Source organism: Dendrobates tinctorius, unplaced genomic scaffold (genome assembly GCF_039654945.1).
Source record: "Dendrobates tinctorius isolate UK_male_01 unplaced genomic scaffold, ASM3965494v1 ptg000091l, whole genome shotgun sequence".
In the NCBI taxonomy this organism is placed as follows: Eukaryota; Metazoa; Chordata; class Amphibia; order Anura; family Dendrobatidae; genus Dendrobates; species Dendrobates tinctorius.
This window is the reverse complement of record NW_027361759.1, coordinates 6,019,981-6,045,359: the sequence shown is the minus strand read 5'-3', so window position 1 is coordinate 6,045,359 and position 25,379 is coordinate 6,019,981. Positions and strand designations below refer to the sequence as shown.

The window sequence follows — 25,379 nt, the reverse complement described above, 5'->3', positions numbered from 1 at the left end:
ATGGCTGCAGTACAGACCTGTGGTGTGAACTCTGCTGTATGCCCCAGGGAAGTGAGTGTCCTCTGTTATGTGGGTCTGCACGGTTTATGGCCGCGTTACAGACCTGTGGTGTGAACTCTGCTGTATGCCCCAGGGAAGTGAGTGTCCTCTGTTATGTGGGTCTGCACGGTTTATGGCTGCGGTACAGACCTGTGGTGTGAACACTGCTGTATGCCCCAGGGAGGTGAGTGTCCTCTGTTATGTGGGTCTGCACGGTTTATGGCCGCGGTACAGACCTGTGGTGTGAACACTGCTGTATGCCCCAGGGTGGTGAGTGTCCTCTGTTATGTGGGTCTGCACGGTTTATGGCTGCAGTACAGACCTGTGGTGTGAACTCTGCTGTATGCCCCAGGAAGGTGAGTGTCCTCTGTTATGTGGGTCTGCACGGTTTATGGCCGCGGTACAGACCTGTGGTGTGAACACTGCTGTATGCTCCAGGGAGGTAAGTGTCCTCTGTTATGTGGGTCTGCACGGTTTATGGCTGCGGTACAGACCTGTGGTGTGAACTCTGCTGTATGCCCCAGGGAGGTGAGTGTCCTCAGTTATGTGGGTCTGCACGCTTTATAGCTGCGGTACAGACCTGTGGTGTGAACTCTGCTGTATGCCCCAGGGAGGTGAGTGTCCTCCGTTATGTGGGTCTGCACGGTTTATGGCCGCGGTACAGACCTGTGGTGTGAACACTGCTGTATGCTCCAGGGAGGTGAGTGTCCTCTGTTATGTGGGTCTGCACGGTTTATAGCTGCGGTACAGACCTGTGGTGTGAACACTGCTGTATGCTCCAGGGAGGTAAGTGTCCTCTGTTATGTGGGTCTGCACGGTTTATAGCTGCGGTACAGACCTGTGGTGTGAACTCTGCTGTATGCTCCAGGGAGGTGAGTGTCCTCTGTTATGTGGATCTGCACGGTTTATAGCTGCTGTACAGACCTGTGGTGTGAACTCTGCTGTATGCTCCAGGGAGGTGAGTGTCCTCTGTTATGTGGATCTGCACGGTTTATAGCTGCGGTACAGACCTGTGGTGTGAACTCTGCTGTATGCTCCAGGGAGGTAAGTGTCCTCTGTTATGTGGGTCTGCACGGTTTATGGCTGCAGTACAGACCTGTGGTGTGAACTCTGCTGTATGCCCCAGGGAGGTGAGTGTCCTCTGTTATGTGGGTCTGCACGGTTTATGGCCGCGGTACAGACCTGTGGTGTGAACTCTGCTGTATGCCCCAGGGAGGTGAGTGTCCTCTGTTATGTGGGTCTGCATGGTTTATGGCTGCAGTACAGACCTGTGGTGTGAACTCTGCTGTATGCCCCAGGGAGGTGAGTGTCCTCTGTTATGTGGGTCTGCACGGTTTATGGCTGCCGTACAGACCTGTGGTGTGAACTCTGCTGTATGCCCCAGGGAGGTAAGTGTCCTCTGTTATGTGGGTCTGCACGGTTTATGGCCACGGTACAGACCTGTGGTGTGAACACTGCTGTATGCCCCAGGAAGGTGAGTGTCCTCTGTTATGTGGGTCTGCACGGTTTATAGCTGCGGTACAGACCTGTGGTGTGAACACTGCTGTATGCCCCAGGGAGGTGAGTGTCCTCAGTTATGTGGGTCTGCACGGTTTATAGCTGCGGTACAGACCTGTGGTGTGAACTCTGCTGTATGCTCCAGGGAGGTGAGTGTTCTCTGTTATGTGGGTCTGCACGGTTTATGGCTACAGTACAGACCTGTGGTGTGAACACTGCTGTATGCCCCAGGGAGGTGAGTGTCCTCTGTTATGTGGGTCTGCACGGTTTATGGCTGCGGTACAGACCTGTGGTGTGAACTCTGCTGTATGCCCCAGGGAGGGGAGTGTCCTCTGTTATGTGGGTCTGCACGGTTTATGGCTGCGGTACAGACCTGTGGTGTGAACACTGCTGTATGCCCCAGGGAGGTGAGTGTCCTCTGTTATGTGGGTCTACACGATTTATGGCCGCGGTACAGACCTGTGGTGTGAACACTGCTGTATGCCTCAGGGAGGTGAGTGTCCTCTGTTATGTGGGTCTGCACGGTTTATGGCTGCGGTACAGACCTGTGGTGTGAACACTGCTTTATGCCCCAGGGAGGTGAGTGTCCTCTGTTATGTGGGTCTGCACGGTTTATGGCTGCGGTACAGACCTGTGGTGTGAACTCTGCTGTATGCCCCAGGGAGGTGAGTGTCCTCTGTTATGTGGGTCTGCACGGTTTATGGCTGCAGTACAGACCTGTGGTGTGAACTCTGCTGTATGCCCCAGGGAGGTGAGTGTCGTCTGTTATGTGGGTCTGCACGGTTTATGGCCGCGTTACAGACCTGTGGTGTGAACTCTGCTGTATGCCCCAGGGAAGTGAGTGTCCTCTGTTATGTGGGTCTGCACGGTTTATGGCTGCGGTACAGACCTGTGGTGTGAACACTGCTGTATGCCCCAGGGAGGTGAGTGTCCTCTGTTATGTGGGTCTGCACGGTTTATGGCCGCGGTACAGACCTGTGGTGTGAACACTGCTGTATGCTCCAGGGAGGTAAGTGTCCTCTGTTATGTGGGTCTGCACGGTTTATGGCTGCGGTACAGACCTGTGGTGTGAACTCTGCTGTATGCCCCAGGAAGGTGAGTGTCCTCTGTTATGTGGGTCTGCACGGTTTATGGCTGCGGTACAGACCTGTGGTGTGAACTCTGCTGTATGCCCCAGGGAGGTGAGTGTCCTCTGTTATGTGGGTCTCCACGGTTTATGGCTGCCGTACAGACCTGTGGTGTGAACTCTGCTGTATGCCCCAGGGAGGTAAGTGTCCTCTGTTATGTGGGTCTGCACGGTTTATGGCCACGGTACAGACCTGTGGTGTGAACACTGCTGTATGCCCCAGGAAGGTGAGTGTCCTCTGTTATGTGGGTCTGCACGGTTTATAGCTGCGGTACAGACCTGTGGTGTGAACACTGCTGTATGCCCCAGGGAGGTGAGTGTCCTCAGTTATGTGGGTCTGCACGGTTTATAGCTGCGGTACAGACCTGTGGTGTGAACTCTGCTGTATGCTCCAGGGAGGTGAGTGTCCTCTGTTATGTGGGTCTGCACGGTTTATGGCTACAGTACAGACCTGTGGTGTGAACACTGCTGTATTCTCCAGGGAGGTGAGTGTCCTCAGTTATGTGGGTCTGCACGGTTTATGGCCGCGGTACAGACCTGTGGTGTGAACACTGCTGTATGCCCCAGGGAGGTGAGTGTCCTCAGTTATGTGGGTCTGCACGGTTTATAGCTGCGGTACAGACCTGTGGTGTGAACTCTGCTGTATGCCCCAGGGAGGTGAGTGTCCTCTGTTATGTGGGTCTGCACGATTTTTGGCCGCGGTACAGACCTGTGGTGTGAACTCTGCTGTATGCCCCAGGGAGGTGAGTGTCCTCTGTTATGTGGGTCTGCACGGTTTATGGCCGCGGTACAGACCTGTGGTGTGAACACTGCTGTATGCCCCAGGGAGGTGAGTGTCCTCTGTTATGTGGGTCTGCACGGTTTATGGCTGCGGTACAGACCTGTGGTGTGAACACTGCTGTATGCCCCAGGGAGGTGAGTGTCCTCTGTTATGTGGGTCTGCACGGTTTATGGCTGCGGTACAGACCTGTGTTGTGAACTCTGCTGTATGCCCCAGGGAGGTGAGTGTCCTCTGTTATGTGGGTCTGCACGGTTTATGGCTGCGGTACAGACCTGTGGTGTGAACTCTGCTGTATGCTCCAGGGAGGTGAGTGTCCTCTGTTATGTGGGTCTGCACGGTTTATGGCCGCGGTACAGACCTGTGGTGTGAACTCTGCTGTATGCTCCAGGTAGGTGAGTGTCCTCTGTTATGTGGGTCTGCACGGTTTATGGCCGCGGTACAGACCTGTGGTGTGAACACTGCTGTATGCTCCAGGGAGGTGAGTGTCCTCTGTTATGTGGGTCTGCACCGTTTATGGCTGCGGTACAGACCTGTGGTGTGAACTCTGCTGTATGCTCCAGGGAGGTGAGTGTCCTCTGTTATGTGGGTCTGCGCGGTTTATGGCTGCGATATAGACCTGTGGTGTGAACACTGCTGTATGCTCCAGGGAGGTGAGTGTCCTCATTTATGTGGGTCTGCACGGTTTATAGCTGCGGTACAGACCTGTGGTGTGAACACTGCTGTATGCCCCAGGGAGGTGAGTGTCCTCAGTTATGTGGGTCTGCACGGTTTATGGCTGCGGTACAGACCTGTGGTGTGAACACTGCTGTATGCCCCAGGGAGGTGAGTGTCCTCTCTTATGTGGGTCTGCACGGTTTATGGCTGCGGTACAGACCTGTGGTGTGAACTCTGCTGTATGCCCCAGGGAGGTGAGTGTCCTCTGTTATGTGGGTCTGCACGGTTTATGGCTGCAGTACAGACCTGTGGTGTGAACTCTGCTGTATGCCCCAGGGAAGTGAGTGTCCTCTGTTATGTGGGTCTGCACGGTTTATGGCCGCGTTACAGACCTGTGGTGTGAACTCTGCTGTATGCCCCAGGGAAGTGAGTGTCCTCTGTTATGTGGGTCTGCACGGTTTATGGCTGCGGTACAGACCTGTGGTGTGAACACTGCTGTATGCCCCAGGGAGGTGAGTGTCCTCTGTTATGTGGGTCTGCACGGTTTATGGCCGCGGTACAGACCTGTGGTGTGAACACTGCTGTATGCCCCAGGGAGGTGAGTGTCCTCTGTTATGTGGGTCTGCACGGTTTATGGCTGCAGTACAGACCTGTGGTGTGAACTCTGCTGTATGCCCCAGGAAGGTGAGTGTCCTCTGTTATATGGGTCTGCACGGTTTATGGCTGCGGTACAGACCTGTGGTGTGAACACTGCTGTATGCTCCAGGGAGGTAAGTGTCCTCAGTTATGTTGGTCTGCACGGTTTGTCCGCGGTACAGACCTGTGGTGTGAACTCTGCTGTATGCCCCAGGGAAGTGAGTGTCCTCTGTTATGTGGGTCTGCACGGTTTATGGCTGCGGTACAGACCTGTGGTGTGAACACTGCTGTATGCCCCAGGGAGGTGAGTGTCCTCTGTTATGTGGGTCTGCACGGTTTATGGCCGCGGTACAGACCTGTGGTGTGAACACTGCTGTATGCCCCAGGGAGGTGAGTGTCCTCTGTTATGTGGGTCTGCACGGTTTATGGCTGCAGTACAGACCTGTGGTGTGAACTCTGCTGTATGCCCCAGGAAGGTGAGTGTCCTCTGTTATGTGGGTCTGCACGGTTTATGGCTGCGGTACAGACCTGTGGTGTGAACACTGCTGTATGCTCCAGGGAGGTAAGTGTCCTCAGTTATGTTGGTCTGCAAGGTTTGTCCGCGGTACAGACCTGTGGTGTGAACACTGCTGTATGCCCCAGGGAGGTGAGTGTCCTCTGTTATGTGGGTCTGCACGGTTTATGGCTGCGGTACAGACCTGTGGTGTGAACTCTGCTGTATGCTCCAGGGAGGTGAGTGTCCTCTGTTATGTGGGTCTGCACGGTTTATGGCCGCGGTACAGACCTGTGGTGTGAACTCTGCTGTATGCTCCAGGGAGGTGAGTGTCCTCTGTTATGTGGGTCTGCACGGTTTATGGCCGCGGTACAGACCTGTGGTGTGAACTCTTCTGTATGCCCCAGGTAGGTGAGTGTCCTCTGTTATGTGGGTCTGCACGGTTTATAGCTGCGGTACAGACCTGTGGTGTGAACTCTGCTGTATGCTCCAGGGAGGTGAGTGTCCTCTGTTATGTGGGTCTGCACGGTTTATAGCTGCGGTACAGACCTGTGGTGTGAACTCTGTTGTATGCTCCAGGGAGGTAAGTGTCCTCTGTTATGTGGGTCTGCACGGTTTATGGCCGCGGTACAGACCTGTGGTGTGAACTCTGCTGTATGCCCCAGGGAGGTGAGTGTCCTCTGTTATGTGGTTCTGCACGGTTTATGGCCGCGGTACAGACCTGTGGTGTGAACACTGCTGTATGCCCCAGGGAGGTGAGTGTCCTCTGTTATGTGGGTCTGCACGGTTTATAGCTGCGGTACAGACCTGTGGTGTGAACACTGCTGTATGCCCTAGGGAGGTGAGTGTCCTCTGTTATGTGGGACTGCACGGTTTATGGCCGCGGTACAGACCTGTGGTGTGAACTCTGCTGTATGCCCCAGGGAGGTGAGTGTCCTCTGTTATGTGGGTCTGCACGGTTTATAGCTGCGGTACAGACCTGTGGTGTGAACACTGCTGTATGCCCTAGGGAGGTGAGTGTCCTCTGTTATGTGGGTCTGCACGGTTTATAGCTGCTGTACAGACCTGTGGTGTGAACTCTGCTGTATGCCCCAGGGAGGTGAGTGTCCTCTGTTATGTGGGTCTGCACGGTTTATGGCCGCGGTACAGACCTGTGGTGTGAACACTGCTGTATGCCCCAGGGAGGTGAGTGTCCTCTGTTATGTGGGTCTGGACGGTTTATGGCTGCGGTACAGACCTGTGGTGTGAACTCTGCTGTATGCCCCAGGGAGGTAAGTGTCCTCTGTTATGTGGGTCTGCACGGTTTATGGCCACGGTACAGACCTGTGGTGTGAACACTGCTGTATGCCCCAGGGAGGTGAGTGTTCTCTGTTATGTGGGTCTGCACGGTTTATGGCCGCGGTACAGACCTGTGGTGTGAACACTGCTGTATGCTCCAGAGAGGTGAGTGTCCTCTGTTATTTGGGTCTGCACGGTTTATGGCCGCGTGCAGACCTGTGGTGTGAACACTGCTGTATTCTCCAGGGAGATGAGTATCCTTAGTTATGTTGGTCTGCACGGTTTGTCCGCGGTATAGACCTGTGGTGTGAACACTGCTGTATGCCCCAGGGAGGTGAGTGTCCTCTGTTATGTGGGTCTGCACGGTTTATGGCCGCGTGCAGACCTGTGGTGTGAACACTGCTGTATTCTCCAGGGAGATGAGTATCCTCAGTTATGTTGGTCTGCACGGTTTGTCCGCGGTACAGACCTGTGGTGTGAACACTGCTGTATGCCCCAGGGAGGTGAGTGTCCTCTGTTATGTGGGTCTGCACGGTTTATGGCTGCGGTACAGACCTGTGGTGTGAACTCTGCTGTATGCCCCAGGGAGGTGAGTGTCCTCATTTATGTGGGTCTGCACGGTTTATGGCCGCGGTACAGACCTGTGGTGTGAACACTGCTGTATGCCCCAGGGAGGTGAGTGTCCTCTGTTATGTGGGTCTGCACGGTTTATGGCCGCGTTACAGACCTGTGGTGTGAACACTGCTGTATGCCCCAGGGAGGTGAGTGTCCTCTGTTATGTGGGTCTGCACGGTTTATGGCCGCGGTACAGACCTGTGGTGTGAACACTGCTGTATGCTCCAGGGATGTGAGTGTCCTCTGTTATGTGGGTCTGCACGGTTTGTGGCCGCGGTACAGACCTGTGGTGTGAACACTGCTGTATGCCCCAGGGAGGTGAGTGTCCTCTGTTATGTTGGTCTGCACGGTTTATGGCCGCGTACATACCTGTGGTGTGAACTCTGCTGTATGCCCCAGGGAGGTGAGTGTCCTCTGTTATGTGGGTCTGCACGGTTTATGGCCGCGGTACAGACCTGTGGTGTGAACACTGCTGTATGCTCCAGGGAGGTGAGTGTCCTCTGTTATGTGGGTCTGCACGGTTTATGGCCGCGGTACAGACCTGTGGTGTGAACTCTGCTGTATGCTCCAGAGAGGTGAGTGTCCTCTGTTATGTGGGTCTGCACGGTTTATGGCCGCGGTACAGACCTGTGGTGTGAACACTGCTGTATGCCCCAGGGAGGTGAGTGTCCTCTGTTATGTGGGTCTGCACGGTTTATAGCTGCGGTACAGACCTGTGGTGTGAACACTGCTGTATGCCCTAGGGAGGTGAGTGTCCTCTGTTATGTGGGACTGCACGGTTTATGGCCGCGGTACAGACCTGTGGTGTGAACTCTGCTGTATGCCCCAGGGAGGTGAGTGTCCTCTGTTATGTGGGTCTGCACGGTTTATAGCTGCGGTACAGACCTGTGGTGTGAACACTGCTGTATGCCCTAGGGAGGTGAGTGTCCTCTGTTATGTGGGTCTGCACGGTTTATAGCTGCTGTTCAGACCTGTGGTGTGAACTCTGCTGTATGCCCCAGGGAGGTGAGTGTCCTCTGTTATGTGGGTCTGCACGGTTTATGGCCGCGGTACAGACCTGTGGTGTGAACACTGCTGTATGCCCCAGGGAGGTGAGTGTCCTCTGTTATGTGGGTCTGGACAGTTTATGGCTGCGGTACAGACCTGTGGTGTGAACTCTGCTGTATGCCCCAGGGAGGTAAGTGTCCTCTGTTATGTGGGTCTGCACGGTTTATGGCCACGGTACAGACCTGTGGTGTGAACACTGCTGTATGCCCCAGGGAGGTGAGTGTCCTCTGTTATGTGGGTCAGCACGGTTTATGGCCGCGGTACAGACCTGTGGTGTGAACACTGCTGTATGCTCCAGAGAGGTGAGTGTCCTCTGTTATTTGGGTCTGCACGGTTTATGGCCGAGTGCAGACCTGTGGTGTGAACACTGCTGTATTCTCCAGGGAGATGAGTATCCTCAGTTATGTTGGTCTGCACGGTTTGTCCGCGGTATAGACCTGTGGTGTGAACACTGCTGTATGCCCCAGGGAGGTGAGTGTCCTCTGTTATGTGGGTCTGCACGGTTTATGGCCGCGTGCAGACCTGTGGTGTGAACACTGCTGTATTCTCCAGGGAGATGAGTATCCTCAGTTATGTTGGTCTGCACGGTTTGTCCGCGGTACAGACCTGTGGTGTGAACACTGCTGTATGCCCCAGGGAGGTGAGTGTCCTCTGTTATGTGGGTCTGCACGGTTTATGGCTGCGGTACAGACCTGTGGTGTGAACTCTGCTGTATGCCCCAGGGAGGTGAGTGTCCTCATTTATGTGGGTCTGCACGGTTTATGGCCGCGGTACAGACCTGTGGTGTGAACACTGCTGTATGCCCCAGGGAGGTGAGTGTCCTCTGTTATGTGGGTCTGCACGGGTTATGGCCGCGTTACAGACCTGTGGTGTGAACACTGCTGTATGCCCCAGGGAGGTGAGTGTCCTCTGTTATGTGGGTCTGCACGGTTTATGGCCGCGGTACAGACCTGTGGTGTGATCACTGCTGTATGCTCCAGGGATGTGAGTGTCCTCTGTTATGTGGGTCTGCACGGTTTGTGGCCGCGGTACAGACCTGTGGTGTGAACACTGCTGTATGCCCCAGGGAGGTGAGTGTCCTCTGTTATGTTGGTCTGCACGGTTTATGGCCGCGTACATACCTGTGGTGTGAACTCTGCTGTATGCCCCAGGGAGGTGAGTGTCCTCTGTTATGTGGGTCTGCACGGTTTATGGCCGCGGTACAGACCTGTGGTGTGAACACTGCTGTATGCTCCAGGGAGGTGAGTGTCCTCTGTTATGTGGGTCTGCACGGTTTATGGCCGCGGTACAGACCTGTGGTGTGAACTCTGCTGTATGCTCCAGGGAGGTGAGTGTCCTCTGTTATGTGGGTCTGCACGGTTTATGGCCGCGGTACAGACCTGTGGTGTGAACACTGCTGTATGCCCCAGGGAGGTGAGTGTCCTCTGTTATGTTGGTCTGCACGGTTTATGACCGCGGTACAGACCTGTGGTGTGAACACTGCTGTATTCTCCAGGGATGTGAGTGTCCTCTGTTATGTTGGTCTGCACGGTTTATGGCCGCCGTACAGACCTGTGGTGTGAACTCTGCTGTATGCTCCAGGGAGGTGAGTGTCCTCTGTTATGTTGGTCTGCACGGTTTATGGCCGCGGTACAGACCTGTGGTGTGAATACTGCTGTATGCTCCAGGGAGGTGAGTATCCTCTGTTATGTTGGTCTGCACGGTTTATGGCTGCGGTACTGACCTGTGGTGTGAACTCTGCTGTATGCTCCAGGGAGGTGAGTGTCCTCTGTTATGTGGGTCTGCACGGTTTATGGTTGCGGTACAGACCTGTGGTGTGAACTCTGCTGTATGCCCCAGGGAGGTGAGTGTCCTCTGTTATGTGGGTCTGCACGGTTTATGGCTGCGGTACCCACCTGTGGTGTGAACTCTGCTGTATGCTCCAGGGAGGTGAGTGTCCTCTGTTATGTTGGTCTGCACGGTTTATGGCCGCGGTACAGATCTGTGGTGTGAACACTGCTGTATGCCCCAGGGAGGTGAGTGTCCTCTGTTATGTGGGTCTGCACGGGTTATGGCCGCGTTACAGACCTGTGGTGTGAACACTGCTGTATGCCCCAGGGAGGTGAGTGTCCTCTGTTATGTGGGTCTGCACGGTTTATGGCCGCGGTACAGACCTGTGGTGTGAACACTGCTGTATGCTCCAGGGATGTGAGTGTCCTCTGTTATGTGGGTCTGCACGGTTTGTGGCCGCGGTACAGACCTGTGGTGTGAACACTGCTGTATGCCCCAGGGAGGTGAGTGTCCTCTGTTATGTTGGTCTGCACGGTTTATGGCCGCGTACATACCTGTGGTGTGAACTCTGCTGTATGCCCCAGGGAGGTGAGTGTCCTCTGTTATGTGGGTCTGCACGGTTTATGGCCGCGGTACAGACCTGTGGTGTGAACACTGCTGTATGCTCCAGGGAGGTGAGTGTCCTCTGTTATGTGGGTCTGCACGGTTTATGGCCGCGGTACAGACCTGTGGTGTGAACTCTGCTGTATGCTCCAGGGAGGTGAGTGTCCTCTGTTATGTGGGTCTGCACGGTTTATGGCCGCGGTACAGACCTGTGGTGTGAACACTGCTGTATGCCCCAGGGAGGTGAGTGTCCTCTGTTATGTTGGTCTGCACGGTTTATGACCGCGGTACAGACCTGTGGTGTGAACACTGCTGTATTCTCCAGGGATGTGAGTGTCCTCTGTTATGTTGGTCTGCACGGTTTATGGCCGCCGTACAGACCTGTGGTGTGAACTCTGCTGTATGCTCCAGGGAGGTGAGTGTCCTCTGTTATGTTGGTCTGCACGGTTTATGGCCGCGGTACAGACCTGTGGTGTGAATACTGCTGTATGCTCCAGGGAGGTGAGTATCCTCTGTTATGTTGGTCTGCACGGTTTATGGCTGCGGTACTGACCTGTGGTGTGAACTCTGCTGTATGCTCCAGGGAGGTGAGTGTCCTCTGTTATGTGGGTCTGCACGGTTTATGGTTGCGGTACAGACCTGTGGTGTGAACTCTGCTGTATGCCCCAGGGAGGTGAGTGTCCTCTGTTATGTGGGTCTGCACGGTTTATGGCTGCGGTACCCACCTGTGGTGTGAACTCTGCTGTATGCTCCAGGGAGGTGAGTGTCCTCTGTTATGTTGGTCTGCACGGTTTATGGCCGCGGTACAGATCTGTGGTGTGAACACTGCTGTATGCCCCAGGGAGGTGAGTGTCCTCTGTTATGTGGGTCTGCACGGTTTATGGCCGTGGTACAGACCTGTGGTGTGAACACTGCTGTATGCTCCAGGGAGGTGAGTGTCCTCTGTTATGTGGGTCTGCGCGGTTTATGGCTCCGGTACAGACCTGTGGTGTGAACTCTGCTGTATGCTCCAGGGAGGTGAGTGTCCTCTGTTATGTTGGTCTGCACGGATTATGGCCGCGGTACAGACCTGTGGTGTGAACACTGCTGTATGCCCCAGGGAGGTGAGTGTCCTCTGTTATGTGGGTCTGCACGGTTTATGGCCGCGGTACAGACCTGTGGTGTGAACACTGCTGTATTCTCCAGAGAGGTTAGTGTCCTCTGTTATGTGGGTCTGCACGGTTTATGGCCACAGTACAGTTTGTGGATGCTGTACCGTGGCCATAGTGGAAAACCGGACAGTCTGCGTCTCATACACTGCCAACATAGGTTTGAGCAGTGTCCCCACCTAATGCTGTTATTTCCACCACAACCCCTGAGTATCATGTCTGCTATCTGGAGCTTAAAGGGTTATTCCCAAAACAGTAATTTGAAGAAGGGAAAATTTACTGATTGCTGGGAGTCCAGTCACTAGGACCCCCACGACCCCAAACTAGGCTCAGGAAACCAGGATCTGCAGAGATTGCACAAGCTCCACCTCTGTCCCACTCATTGTCTATTGGACGCCGGGGAAAGATGAGTGGAGTGCCCAGCTGTTCCTATAGACAGTGAGGTGGATGGTGGCCAAGACCTCAAACTTTATTCCCGACTGGACTCTGTTTTTTTTTTTTTTTTTTTTTTGGAATGCAGGAGGTCGTAGCAATTGGACTCCCAATGATCACCAAGTTATTCCATTTCCTTAATATCCTGGGAATAATCCTTTTTCGTTCGATCTTTACTTCACTCTAAATTGCATCAGTCACCTGCCATGTCACCTGCACCTCAGAGACATTTCCAAAATCATCCATTGTAAGCATGGAAATGGTTATAACTCTTATTGTCGCTTTGATTAATTCTTGTCTGGGCTACTGTACTCACCACTAATCCAACTTTCTCTCACTAAACTTTCCCCTCTACAATCTGTCCTGAAGCCAGAATCCAGACTCATCCGTCTGTCCAACCACTGCAACAATGCCTCCATCCTGTGCCAGACACTGCACTGATTACCCATCCGCTATAGAATAGAATATAAACATATCAGTGTCACCAACGGAACTCTCCACCGTGCTGCTCCGTCCTACATCTCCTCCCCTGTGTGTCACAGTACGGGCTTTGTGTTCTCCAAACCTCTTATGTGCTGTGCACACAGAAGCTGAATGGCCTCTAGAACTTGGGAATAACCCCTCAAAGTGTAGAACAAGTAGGGATGCCACTGAACAAGCCTAATCTGACTTCCTCCAAGTCTATCATTCATGTGATTGGCAGCATCTGGAGCATGCACTGGGCTGCAAGCGGGGATGAGATGTATATACTGTATGTGAGGTGGACCACAGAATTCAGGCTGCTGTAAATTGTGACTAGCTGTAATCATACAGAACATATCATCTTTTTCAGAGATTTCACCTTTTCCAGCCAAATGTCTCAAGGCGAGCTGAAATCCCTGTCCCAAGAAGAACTGCGGAAAAGACTTTACCAGACGTTTAAAAAGAAGGGGATTTTGGATTCATTGAAGGTAATTCTGTGTTTCTCAGTGGTTTACACCCAGAGGCTGAAATCATCCGAGTATATTGGAAAGTTGCTTACAATGTCTGTAATTCATCACGACTGGCATTTTGTATGTCGGATGAAGGGAGCGCTGGAGTAACATGTCTCAAGTCCATGAAGAGGTTTGTGTCTCTTAATGAGTTTTCACATGTACCAGCGGCAATAAAATATACTGGGGTCTCAGACTGGAGTACGTTTCCATATGATGAATTTGTCAGTGTCATGGCTAAGCTCCGCTCATTATTAAAAAATAAGGCCGAGCTGGCTGGGACTGATGTAAAAACGGCAAAAGTCCCAAAACTGTGACTCTGCTATAAGTTGCACAAAATGTTTGCACCATTCACAAAAGTCTGGAGGAAGCTGTTTGATTAATCAGGACCATTTATTAAGCATTTTTAATTACATAAACCTGTAAAACAGAATAAAGGGGTCATCCACTGTTTAAAACACTTTTTTTTTTGTTTTTAATAAAAATTAAAGACCGTACTCATTTAGTACCACGTTTTCTGCCGGCCTCCCTCGCTGGGCTTTTGGCTTTCACTTCTCACAAGCAACTGATCAGTGGCCACCTTTTAAATATTCTAAATGCTTGAAATCCATACTTCCAGTTTTATCAAATTACAATTTTTCTTAGAAAAATATTCAGAATTGAGAGTCCTCAGTGGTTGATACCTTTTAATGGCTAACTGAAAAGATGGTAACAAATTGCAAGCTTTCCAGACTACTCAGGTCTCTTCATCAGGCATAGACTAGTACAAAATCTGAAGAATCACATATTTATACACATATATCTTTCCTGTATCAGTTTTTCTTATTCATTTTTATTTTCAACAAGACACAACTTAGAAATCAGCTCATTCAAGATTTGAAGCTCCGGGTCGTCAGTGGCGAGTCCCGCCAGTCTCCTCTGGTTTCTGGTGATTCCCTATTGCACAGGGCCTGTAACAGTCTAGTGGCCGATCACCTGAGCAGATGTGGCTACGAGTTCTCTCTGTCTGTGTTTTATCCAGAGTGTGGCCTGGAGAAAGCTGAGGTAGGTTGGATTTAGTGTGATGACCACTAGAGACATACATATGTATCTGCTGGTAAATGTCAGCTAGGCGTTGTCCTATCACTTATGGTGGGAAAGGTGGAAGCTTCGCATTGTACATCTGGGCTGATTTTTTTTTTCTTTTCTCTTGTCTTATTGAGTGATTTGATGACTACTTGTCAGTTGTGTAAGGTTAAGCTTCCACAATGAGTTTTTGACGCTGCATGTTTTTGCTCAGTCAAAAACAAAGTGTGTAAAGTTGCAGAAAAGAGCTTTTTTTTTTTACACAGCATAAACTGAGCCGCGGTGAGAGTTTGAAATCCACAATATGACAATTTCACTTGTGGATTTGCTGCATTTTCTGTGTGGATATTCCACATATACTTGCATTAGATGCAGAAAATCCACAGGTAATAAAGTATGGGTTTTGGTCCCAGTATATATGCTAAACACACGTCACCACCCTGACATGAACAAAGATATAAACCACAAAATACGGTACTTAAAGATGCACCGGACTAGAAGATGCACCCCAAATCTTGGGGTGCAAAATAGGAAAAAAAAATTAAATAAAATGGTGGAGTGTCTTATATTTCCTTTTAATGGTAATTTACCTGAGGCACGGCTGCAGTGGAGAGGGGTCACAGGAGGCAATGTCTCTGCTTCAGGAGGTCTTCAGCGTCAGGAGCAGGGCGATGCCTGGGATCTCAGACCAAAGTCCATTTTCCCTGTGATATCACTCCAGAAAATGACCTCCAGAGGCAGCGCATGCGCCATTCTCCCAAAGTCCACCGCAAGGACATCATAGGGAAAATAGACTCCGTTCCCCTGTGCCAACACCTTCTGAGATCCCAGGCATCGCCCTACTCCTGCCGCTGTCAGCGGCCTCCTGAGGCACAAACACTGCCTCCTCTGACCACGCTCCACCGATGTCAGCCCCCGGTAAACTCAATCCAGATTGAAAGACGCACCCCCCATTTCCCTCACAAATTTGGAGGAAAAAAGTGTGTTATATAATCCGAAAAATACAGTTTGTTTGCAACACGCTGTAAAGGAGCATCAGTCTAAACAACATTCCTTTTCCTATGAAGGATTTCTCAATCAAAGATTTAATGCAGCTAATGAAAATCAACCCGAAATCCAACATCTACAAGTCTCTGGTAATTTGGATTTTACTGTATTTTTATTGTTGTTTTCAACATGCTGTGCTTTGATTGTATACTTAGTGCCTTTTCTCTCTCTTTTAATGTCCACAGACGTCAACCCACCAAAACAGTAGTAAGAAAGGTATAATTATATTGTTTGATTATCCATCTTGTTGGTTTTGTTTATCATGATTGCTTATTTATTCTAAAACCAATGTGTCCATAGTTCAGATTAGTCACTGGGTAAAAATTAGTGATGAGCGAACGTGTTGGGATAACATGTTCTCCAACCATGCTCGGGTGCTAACAGAGTGCCTTCAGCGTGCTCGAATAAGATGTTCGAGTCCCCGCGGCTGCATGTCTCAAGGCTGTTAGACAGCAGCAACACGTGCAGGGATTGCCTAACAGCCGCAGGGACTCAGACATATTATTCGAGCACGCTGAAGACACTCTGTTGGCACCTGAGCATGCTCAGATAACACCTTATCCCAACACGTTTGCTCATCACTGATAATAATATGATTTTTTTATACCCGTATAATTCAAAGCTTCTTTTGGTAATACTGATATAGGACGTGGCTGTTGGTGCTTATGTGATTATCTGCCTCCAGGCTTTGTTTATTCTCTTATATATGGATGGTGATGCGATAGTATTTAATATATGTGGATTTTGGTGTGTAATTGTAGCTGTTGTAATTGTACCTATTTCTGCTCTTTAGTGGTTATAGTTAATCTTTCTTTATTTTGGAGGTTTTCTCGTACAGATCCTGGCAGAACTGATAGACAACCACCTGAACAGAGATGGCAGAGATGCCAATACTCAGACCGCCATAACTTCTCCTTACAAGGAGTCAATAGGTATAATTTACTGGTAATCCAGCAGCAATTCTTTCAGTAATTACAATCATAAATTGTGTTTTCACACTTATGTTGAAGGTTAGTATTACTCTTTTGGTAGAGATTAAAGTTTGTGCTTTAAGGTACTGTCACACTTAGCGATGTACCAGCGATCCCGACCAGTGATATGACGCAGTCAGGATCGCTGGTACATCGCTAAGTGGTCGTTAGTGAGCCGGCACACAGGCAGATCTCACCAGCGACAACGCAGGGGACGGGGGTCGCTTCTTACCTGTCACACTAGGCGATCCTGCGTCCTCCCGCCCGGCTCCACACGTCGCTCGGCGTCACAGCAGGAAGCCCAGCAGGAAGCCCAGCAGGAAGCTGACGACGAGAAACGGTCCAGGCCGATCTCGCACGATCAGCGATGAGCAGCGGGGGAGCAGTCGGAGGTAAGTATCAGACATAGCGATATTGCTAGCAATATCGCTATAACGTCACAAAAACCAATGACGTTACAGCGATATTGCTAGCGATATCGCTTAGTGTGACAGGCCCTTTAGTCTCAACTATATAAAAAAAAATAAAATAAACCAGACTTTGCATATTCAATAAGTATGCAGACAAAACCTAAGATAAGAACAAAATGAGCATATACCGTGCTGTAGGTAAATAAAAGCAAAAGTGCATATAAATAACATAAGGTACTTAGTGAGCACTGTTTTTGATTTAAAAAAAAAAAAAAAGCATAAAAGCCATCCCACTGCAATAAGGTGTACCCAAATCGGGACAGTCCTAACCTCTAGTATTAAAATGTTACCATATGTCAAAGTGACCTCAATGTGAGTAAAGTCCAAGTGGGACTGGGACCCAAATGTGGACACCAGCAATGGGAAGCTATATAATTGTAATGCCCAGCCCAAAGAAAGGGAGATCATGCCCTTGTATGCACTGAGTGCAAGAAGCTAAAGCAAAATTCAAAGAAATGAACTGGAGTAGAAGTTGGCATGCAGGCAACATGTAGGAGCATGTTCACATTAAAACCGTTGGCCAAAACCTACGAAATAAAATGAACATATACCCTGAACTAAATGTTCATTTTGTTTCTATCTTAGGTTTTGTCTGTTTAATGGCCAGTGTGAACATGCTCCTACACGTTGCATGCATACCAACTTATACTCCAGTTCATTTCTTTCAGTTTTTCAATAAGTATACAGTATATTCTGTCCGATTTTTAGCCTTTTTCTATACAGAGTGGCAATGTTCTAGCCTGTTTTTTTTCCTCTGAATTATGCCATTCACATTGACTTCATATGTGCCCCTTATTGACTATACAACATATTTTGTGGAACACAACCGGAGACTGAATATAGCTTTTATTATGTTTTTTATTACTAATATTGAATACATAATCTCTTGAGTTTTTTTAACAATATATCCTCCTAATTTTACAGTTGAGAAATTGAAATTTATTGATGAACGGTTTGAAGAAATGTATCCAAAACGCCCAAAATTTGAGTCCCTGGAAGGCAAGCTGTCTGAGTATCGCCGAGAAATGGAGGAGCAGCTCCAGCAAGAAATGTCTCAAAAGGTTTGTATGTTATACAGTGGAGAAAAATGGATATTCTACCAGCAGAGAACGACTGGTCAGGGTATCCCCGTTTATAATAACAGGTCTTAGTATTTGAGGCCAGACGTGAGCATAACCTGTAAAATCTCTTTAAATTATACATTTTAACTTCATTTCTTTTCACTGCACAACCCCTTTATCACCTATATATCGGAAATGTGTTCCTTTATTGATCGGTGGGTGTCCAACCACCCGACCTTGCACCAATCATCAGAACGGGAAACTTTTATCGCTGTTTCAAAAGCAACAGGTCGGAGACTCCTCTGTCTCTCTATTCATTCTTTATGAGTCTGCTGAAAAGTCAAACTCACTGCTTAGTGCAGCCCCATATGGAAATGATGGAGTGCAGATCGCGCATGCACAGCTCCACTCCGTTCAAAAGGATATCAAAGTGCTTTGTACTGCAGATTGGTGGGGGTCTCAGCAGTCAGACCCCCAGCGACCTACAAGTTATCACTTATCCTCGTGCACTGAAAAGTGACTGCCATGTACAATTACCTTATCTGGTGCCCTCTGTTTTCTTCCTGGTCCTCCTGCATTCAAGAGTGGCAAGGGGATTCACTCCTCCACAGCACCAGAAAGGCAGGGTAAGTGTGGTTCAGACCTGCCCCACTGCTTGCCCCATGCCGCCGTGGCTGCCATCTTGAACACGTGTTCTGGAAGGCTGATCTCAAGGGAGGAGGCAGCAGAAGGCACCAGGTCAGGTGAGACTATACATGGCAAATTTTTAGTGCCAGGAAGGAGGGTCATTTATTATCAGGTTATGTAACAGGATACACGTTTCAACATACAGTATGTCATCTTCCATTTATTATTTTTTTTTCCCCAAGTTCAAACATTTTAAAGATGTTGAACTTGCAAAAATTAAGCTAGAAGAAAGCGAAAAGTCCCAGAAGGAGATTTCTGATTTACGGAGAGAATTGGAAAAGACCTACCAGATGAAATATGATGGCTTGGTGTCCCGAGAGAAGAATGCCGTGGAGAGACTTCAGAGGCAACAGGAGGTAATGCCAAGCTAATCCTGCTATTGTATGACGGTGTGTGCCAGTAAGATCAGACCGGTAATCTGAGCGTGTCTTTTACATCTTAATATTATCTATTATTTATATGTTTATATCTTGCTCATTAGAAAAGTTTTCCCTGGGGTGTTTAAAAACCCAACCTGATATGAGTCACTACCCCAACAGTGATTGTTACTTATTTGTTCCCAGTTTGGCTTCTTTTTATCTCATGGTTTCTCATGGTCCTCTGTTCTCCATTTCATGCAACAGTATGAGAACTTGTGATTTCTTAGAAATAGATGTGAGTCACAGAAATGATCTTGGACGTAGACATTTTTTGTGTCTGAGACAAAGAATAGGCCAACAGAAATCTTTTGATGACTACCGTTGCCAGGTATTTCATACGCCGTGTTCAGATGGAGCATCTTCTCTCTTGACAGATTGAATCCAAGGATGTATATGCTCAGAGACAGACGCTGCTCATAGAGATTGAAGCAGTGCGGAACCGGGAAATGGACCTTCGGCAGCGAATCGAAGCTTTTGAGCTGTACGTGTTGGTAATTTCTTTACATACAGTGCGTTGCGAAAGTATTCGGCTCCCTGGAACTTTTCAACCTTTTCCCGCATATCATGCTTCAAACATAAAGATACCAAATGTAAATTTTTGGTGAAGAATCAACAACAAGTGGGACACAATTGTGAAGTTGAACCAAATGTATTGGTTATTTTAAATTTTTGTGGAAATTCAAAAACTGAAAAGTGGAGCGTACAATATTATTCGACCCCTTTAACTCAATACTTTGTTGTGCCACCTTTTGCTGCGATTACAGCTGCAAGTCGCTTGGGGTATGTCTCTATCAGTTTTGTACATCGAGAGACTGAAATTCTTGCCCATTCTTCCTTGGCAAACAGCTCGAGCTCAGTGAGGTTTGATGGAGATCGTTTGTGAACAGCAGTTTTCATCTCTTTCCATAGATTCTCGATTGGATTCATGTTTGGACTTTGACTTGGCCATTCTAACACCTGGATACGTTTACTTGTGAACCATTCCATTGTAGATTTTGCTTTGTGTTTGGGATCATTGTCTTGTTGGAAGACAAATCTCCTTCCCAGTCTCAGGTCTTTTGTAGACTCCAACAGGTTTTCTTCAAGAATGGTCCTGTATTTGGCTCCATCCATCTTCCCATCAATTTTAACCATCTTCCCGGTCCCTGCTGAAGAAAAGCAGCCCCGAACCATGATGCTGCCACCACCATGTTTGACAGTGTGGATGGTGTGTTCAGGGTGATGAGCTGTGTTGCCTTTACGCCAAACATATCATTTGGCATTGTTGCCAAAAAGTTTGATTTTTGGTTTCATCTGACCAGAGCACCTTCTTCCACATGTTTGGTGTGTCTCCCAGGTGGCTTGTTGCAAACATTAAACAGCACTTTTTATGGCTATCTCTGAGAAATGGCTTTCTTCTTGCCACTCTTCCATAAAGGCCAGATTTGTGCAGTGTGCGGCTGATTGTTGTCCTATGGACAGACTGTCCCACTTCAGCTGTAGATCGCTGCAGTTCATCCAGAGTGATCATGGGCCTCTTGGCTGTATCTCTGATCAGTCTTCTCCTTGTTTGAGATGAAAGTTTAGAGGGACAGCCGGGTCTTGGTAGATTTGCAGTGGTATGATACTCCTTCCATTTCAATATGATCGTTTGCTCAGTGCTCATTGGGATGTTTAAAGTTTTGGAAATCATTTTGTATCCAAATCCGGCTTTAAACTTCTCCACAACAGTATCACGGACCTGCCTGTTGTGTTCCTTGGTCTTCATGATGCTCTCTGTGCTTCAAACAGAACCCTGAGACTATCACAGAGCAGGTGCATTTATACAGAGACTTGATTACACACAGGTGGATTATATTTATCATCATTAGTCATTGTCACGTCCGCCATGTCTGTTTCGCCTCATGACCCCTGGAGCGGTGTGCACGCGCATCTCATGTCTGCTATCCTACATGTTTCCTAGAGCACTGTGCCCCCTCACCTCATGACTGTTGGGCTGCAAGATGCCTGCGTTGCTGCTCTGCCGTCTGTGATCATCTCTGTGTTCCAAGAACCCCTGATCATGTGTCCTTCCTAGGCTCCAGTGCTGTCTGGTTCTGCAATCATCTCTGCATGTCTGGAATCCTTGGTCATGTGACTGCTCTCTGTGATCCTGGAGGATCTGAACTGGAAGACCGCCCCTCCCTACGGTCAGGGCCTGATTATTGTGTTGCTTCCCTGCATGACTGTTTGGTCTGCTCGGTCGCTCCCTGTATTCTGTGCCCCTGCACTCTGCCCTGTCGTGCGTCTCTGCACACGCTCTGTGCTTGTACTCTGCCTCTTGTCTCGTGCCATGTCTTGTGTTGTCTCTCGTGCTATGTTTGTCCTTGCCTTCCTTTGCCTTGTAGTACTTCCGCTGTTCTTTGCCTTAGCCTGTTTTCGCCATGTTGAGTCCTTGCCTGCCTTGCCTGTTTCGCCATGTCTGGTCTTTGCTATTCTGAGCCTTGTAGTACTTCTCATATTTCTGGTCTCAGCCTGGTTTTCCGTACTCTGTCCTATTGTGCTCTCTTGCTCATTTCTATGTCTAGTCTCAAGGCTCTGCCTTGGCCCGCCTCTGGGCTTCGGCCTACGCTCCGCTGCTAGACTCTATCCTCTGGTGCTCTCTAGCACACTCCCTGACTAGTCCCAAGGCTCTGCCTTGGCCCGGCTCTGAGCTTCGGCCTACGCTCCGCTGCTAGTTCTTTGTCTCGTTTCCTGGCTAGTCCCAAGGCTCTGCCTTGGCCCGGCTCTGGGCTTCGGCCTACGCTCCGCTGCTAGTTCTGTGTCTCGTTTCCTGGCTAGTCCCAAGGCTCTGCCTTGGCCCGGCTCTGGGCTTCGGCCTACGCTCCGCTGCTAGCTCTGTTCTCGCTCTGATCTGACTCTGTGTTTCTGTCTCTGTTCCTCTCCGTGTTCTGCTCCCTGCCTTGCCTTGCTCCCTGTCTTGCCTTCCCTGAACCCCGGCGTGGGTTCCCTCGCCGCCTCCTGTGCCTTGGTCGTGCCTCATGTTTGTGTACAGCCGTGTGCACTGGCCAGTGAGGCGTGCCTCCTGCGTGGCTCCTAGCACGCACCCTGTGCCTTGAACCCTGGCGTGGCTCCTAGCACGCACCCTGCCTTGAACCCTGGCGTGGCTCCTAGCACGCACCCTGCCTTGAACCCTGGCGTGGCTCCTAGCATGCACCCTGCCTTGAACCCTAACCCTGGCGTGCCCTCTGCACGCGCAGGACTCTGCCTTGAACCCTGACCCTGGCGTGTCTCTCTGCACGCCAGGACTCTGCTTTGTTTCTTGTGCTTTGGCGTGTCTCTACACACGCACCCTGTCTTGTTTTTTGTACTTTGAACCCTTCTGTCTTGTGCCTTGGCGTGTCTCTACACATGCGCCCTGTCTCGTTTGTTAAGCCTTGAACCCGGGCATGTCCCTTACACACGCACCTTGTTTTGTACCCTGGCGTGTCCCCTGCGCACGCACCTAGCCTTGCACCTTGCCCTAGACCCTGGTGTGCCCCTAGCACGCATCCTGCCTGGAATCCTGCCTTGGACCTCGGCGTGTTCCCTGACATGCGCCGTGCCTGGGGATCTGTTGTGCCTCCTTTCATGGGCCCAGGTTTGCCTGCCGATCGCTGCCAGAGATCGTAGGCTTGATGACTGCGGCCTGATGTCCGCAGCCTGATGCCCTGATCGTGTTGATCGTTGCCAGCTGTCCGGTGCCGTTGTGCCTTTGCCTGTGCCCGGGCGTGCCTCCTGGCCCGTGCCATGCTATGGACCTTGGCGTGCCCACGCACGCACCCTGCCGTGCTGCTTGTTTTCACGTTCACACTGAATGTTATCCTGAAGTTCTTAATGAAGATACCTTGAACTTCTTGTCTTGTCTTGCTTCCTGCTCGTCCTTGTGGTCAGACACTTGCACATAGTGTTCCCCTGAGCCGGCCATCTAGTCCCAGCAGTCGTGGTGGCTCACCCCCTTGGTCTTGCCCCTGACGCTCCCTGTATGGGGGGTGGTTTCTCACAAGGTAAGCTCGCCATTTGTGGGTGGGTGCCACTCAAAAAATCGGCTCAGCAGAAGCTAAATCCATCACAGTCATTTAGGACAACATTGGATCATTCAGAGATCCACAGTGAACTTCTGGAGTGAGTTTTCTGCACTGAAAGTAAAGGGGCCCGAATAATATTGCACGCCCCACTTTTCAGTTTTTGAATTTCCACAAAAATTTAAAATAACCAATAAATTTCGTTCAACTTCACAATTGTGTCCCACTTGTTGATTCTTCACCAAAAATTTAAATTTGGTATCTTTATGTTTGAAGCATGATATGTGGGAAAAGGTTGAAAAGTTCCAGGGAGCCGAATACTTTTGCAACGCACTGTATTTTGTTACCTTTAACATCTGTGGGAATTCATCATTCAGTTCTCAATAGAAAACTGTCGAAGACTCACACCTTTTTTTACAACTTTAAGTTGCACAAAACCTTAGCAACTTTTGCCATTTTAACACCAACTTAGAAACTTTTCAGAAAAGTTGGCGCACCTTAGCAGCAAGGGCACTGCCTAATAGACTCACTGTAATTTGTGCCAGAAAGCTGGATAAACTATATTATTGTATTTTGGTGCATACACAGGCCAAAAGATGAGTTAGATTGATTAAAAAGCGTAGGCCTCTGGATCTTAGAAACGCCTGCCGTGATTATCTACCCCCTACATGTTTTACATATTCACGGAGAAAGCGTAGTTTAATCCGCAATCTAGGAAAAGTTTGCAAGAGATGGTACTGGAAAAATCTGTCTCCATCTTGAAAAGGTCAAATTGAGACAGATCTCGTGACATGGCAAGGAATAATATCCAAAAAGAGTGGGAATGATTCTTTTTTTGTGTGTTTGTTTTTCTTTTCAAGGGAGTTGATAACTTTAAACTGCTGATACCCAAGCCAATTGGCAGAATTTGGAATTTTTATCCCCCACAAGGCATTTTAACCTTTTTACACAAGGTCAGATAACGGCCCCAAATCCATTGATTCTCTATGGGTCTGCTGCTGTAAAATGGTGAGAGGCCTCGTAGGGATAAAAGTTCCCTGGTCTGCTGATCGGTGATGGTCCCAGTGGTCGGGCCCCCACTGATCATTAAGTTATCATGGGTCCTGTATATAGGGAATAGCTGTTAACACCAGAAAAACTCTTCAAGTTGTATATTAGTGGGTAAAGGATTAAAAAAAAGTTACGTAACGCTATACATTTTTAAGGAGATTTTCAGTGAGCCTTTAATAATATGTTAAACTATATTGATACTAAACACTTATGATAGATCAATGTGATTTCCCTTTTAGAGCTCAAAAGTTACAAGAAGAGAAGAACAGGAGTGTGAATGAGTTGCTGCGGAAGCGAGAGCTGGATGTAAAGAATATTGAAGATACATATGAAAAGAAGATTAAAGATGAAGTCTTACGGTTTGTCTGTCTGCTTGTGTATCCTACCGCAAGAGTATAAATTAGGATTTCTGTATAAGAAGGGTTAAGTGAAACATGTCTCCACACGTGGTTTTTGAGCCGTTAATAATGTGCTACGGGGCTATTAAAAGGGTTGACGGTTGTCAGAAGAAAAGTATGCAGGCACTCTGTGACTGTGGATTGCCAAATCATGAGAGTGTGTGATGTGAACCCTGTCACGATTCCCATGTATTCCCTGTGCAGGTGGTCACGTGCCGACTAAACTCTTGAGCATCTCATAATTCTTTTGTATTGATAGAACCTGGGGAAGTTTAGTCAGCAGAGTGACTGCAAGCAGTAGCAGAGTGACTGCAAGCGGTAGCAGAGTGACTGCAAGCAGTAGTAGAGTGACTGCAAGTAATAGTAGCTCCCCCGCCTGGTGATAATGCGGCAGCTCCCCTGCCTGGAAACGACGGGCGGCTCCCCCCACCTGGTAACAACGGGCGGCTCCCCTGCCCGGGGATGACGGGCGGCTCCCCCGCCTGGTGAGGACGGGCAGCTCCCCTGCCTGGTGACGAAGGGCGGCTCCCCTGCCTGGTGACGACGGGCGGCTCCCCTGCCTGGTGACGACGGGCGGCTCCCCTGCCTGGTGACGACGGGCGGCTCCCCTGCCTGGTGACGACGGGCGGCTCCCCTGCCTGGTGACGACGGGCGGCTCCCCTGCCTGGTGAAGACACGGCAGCTCCCCCGCTTGGTGACGACGCGACCCCCCGCTTGGTGACAATGCAGCTGTTACCCCGCACAGTGACGCAGCTGTCCGGTGGGCTTGGCCTCGCCATACAAGTGTATAGAATGAGGTCAGGTTCTGGCTGGGAGCATGTATAATGCATACATACACTCCGGTCTCAGAAACCGACGAATCACACAGAGTGACTGCATACTTAATCAAGTTGGACCGGACAGCCCCTTTAACCAAAAATTACTTTTACAGGTTTTTTTAATTTCACTCCATATTCAACTTTAATGTGGCCTGTGGTCATAGATGAGTTGAGAGGAGTACAGAAAACAGACTTAATAGTTATAAACTCTCAGAATGAGCTCACTGTTGGACCCTTAGTTAACTCATTTTGCAGCCATCTGTAGAGGTGCAAAGGAGGGG

General features: G+C 49.6%; 1 protein-coding gene across 2 annotated transcripts in view; it reads left to right on the top strand.

The window, feature by feature from the left end:
- Positions 1-25,379, top strand: part of OFD1 (OFD1 centriole and centriolar satellite protein) — a 100,923-nt gene that overhangs the window by 14,970 nt on the left and 60,574 nt on the right. For both annotated transcript variants that reach the window (XM_073586220.1, XM_073586218.1), the window contains exons 2-10: positions 12,952-13,069; positions 13,937-14,134; positions 15,223-15,291; positions 15,388-15,418; positions 16,027-16,134; positions 17,568-17,704; positions 18,574-18,747; positions 19,185-19,291; positions 24,122-24,241. In XM_073586220.1, the coding sequence (XP_073442321.1) occupies positions 12,974-13,069; positions 13,937-14,134; positions 15,223-15,291; positions 15,388-15,418; positions 16,027-16,134; positions 17,568-17,704; positions 18,574-18,747; positions 19,185-19,291; positions 24,122-24,241 (1,040 nt within the window). In that variant the 5' untranslated portion in view covers positions 12,952-12,973. The remainder of the gene's footprint in view (positions 1-12,951; positions 13,070-13,936; positions 14,135-15,222; positions 15,292-15,387; positions 15,419-16,026; positions 16,135-17,567; positions 17,705-18,573; positions 18,748-19,184; positions 19,292-24,121; positions 24,242-25,379) is intronic.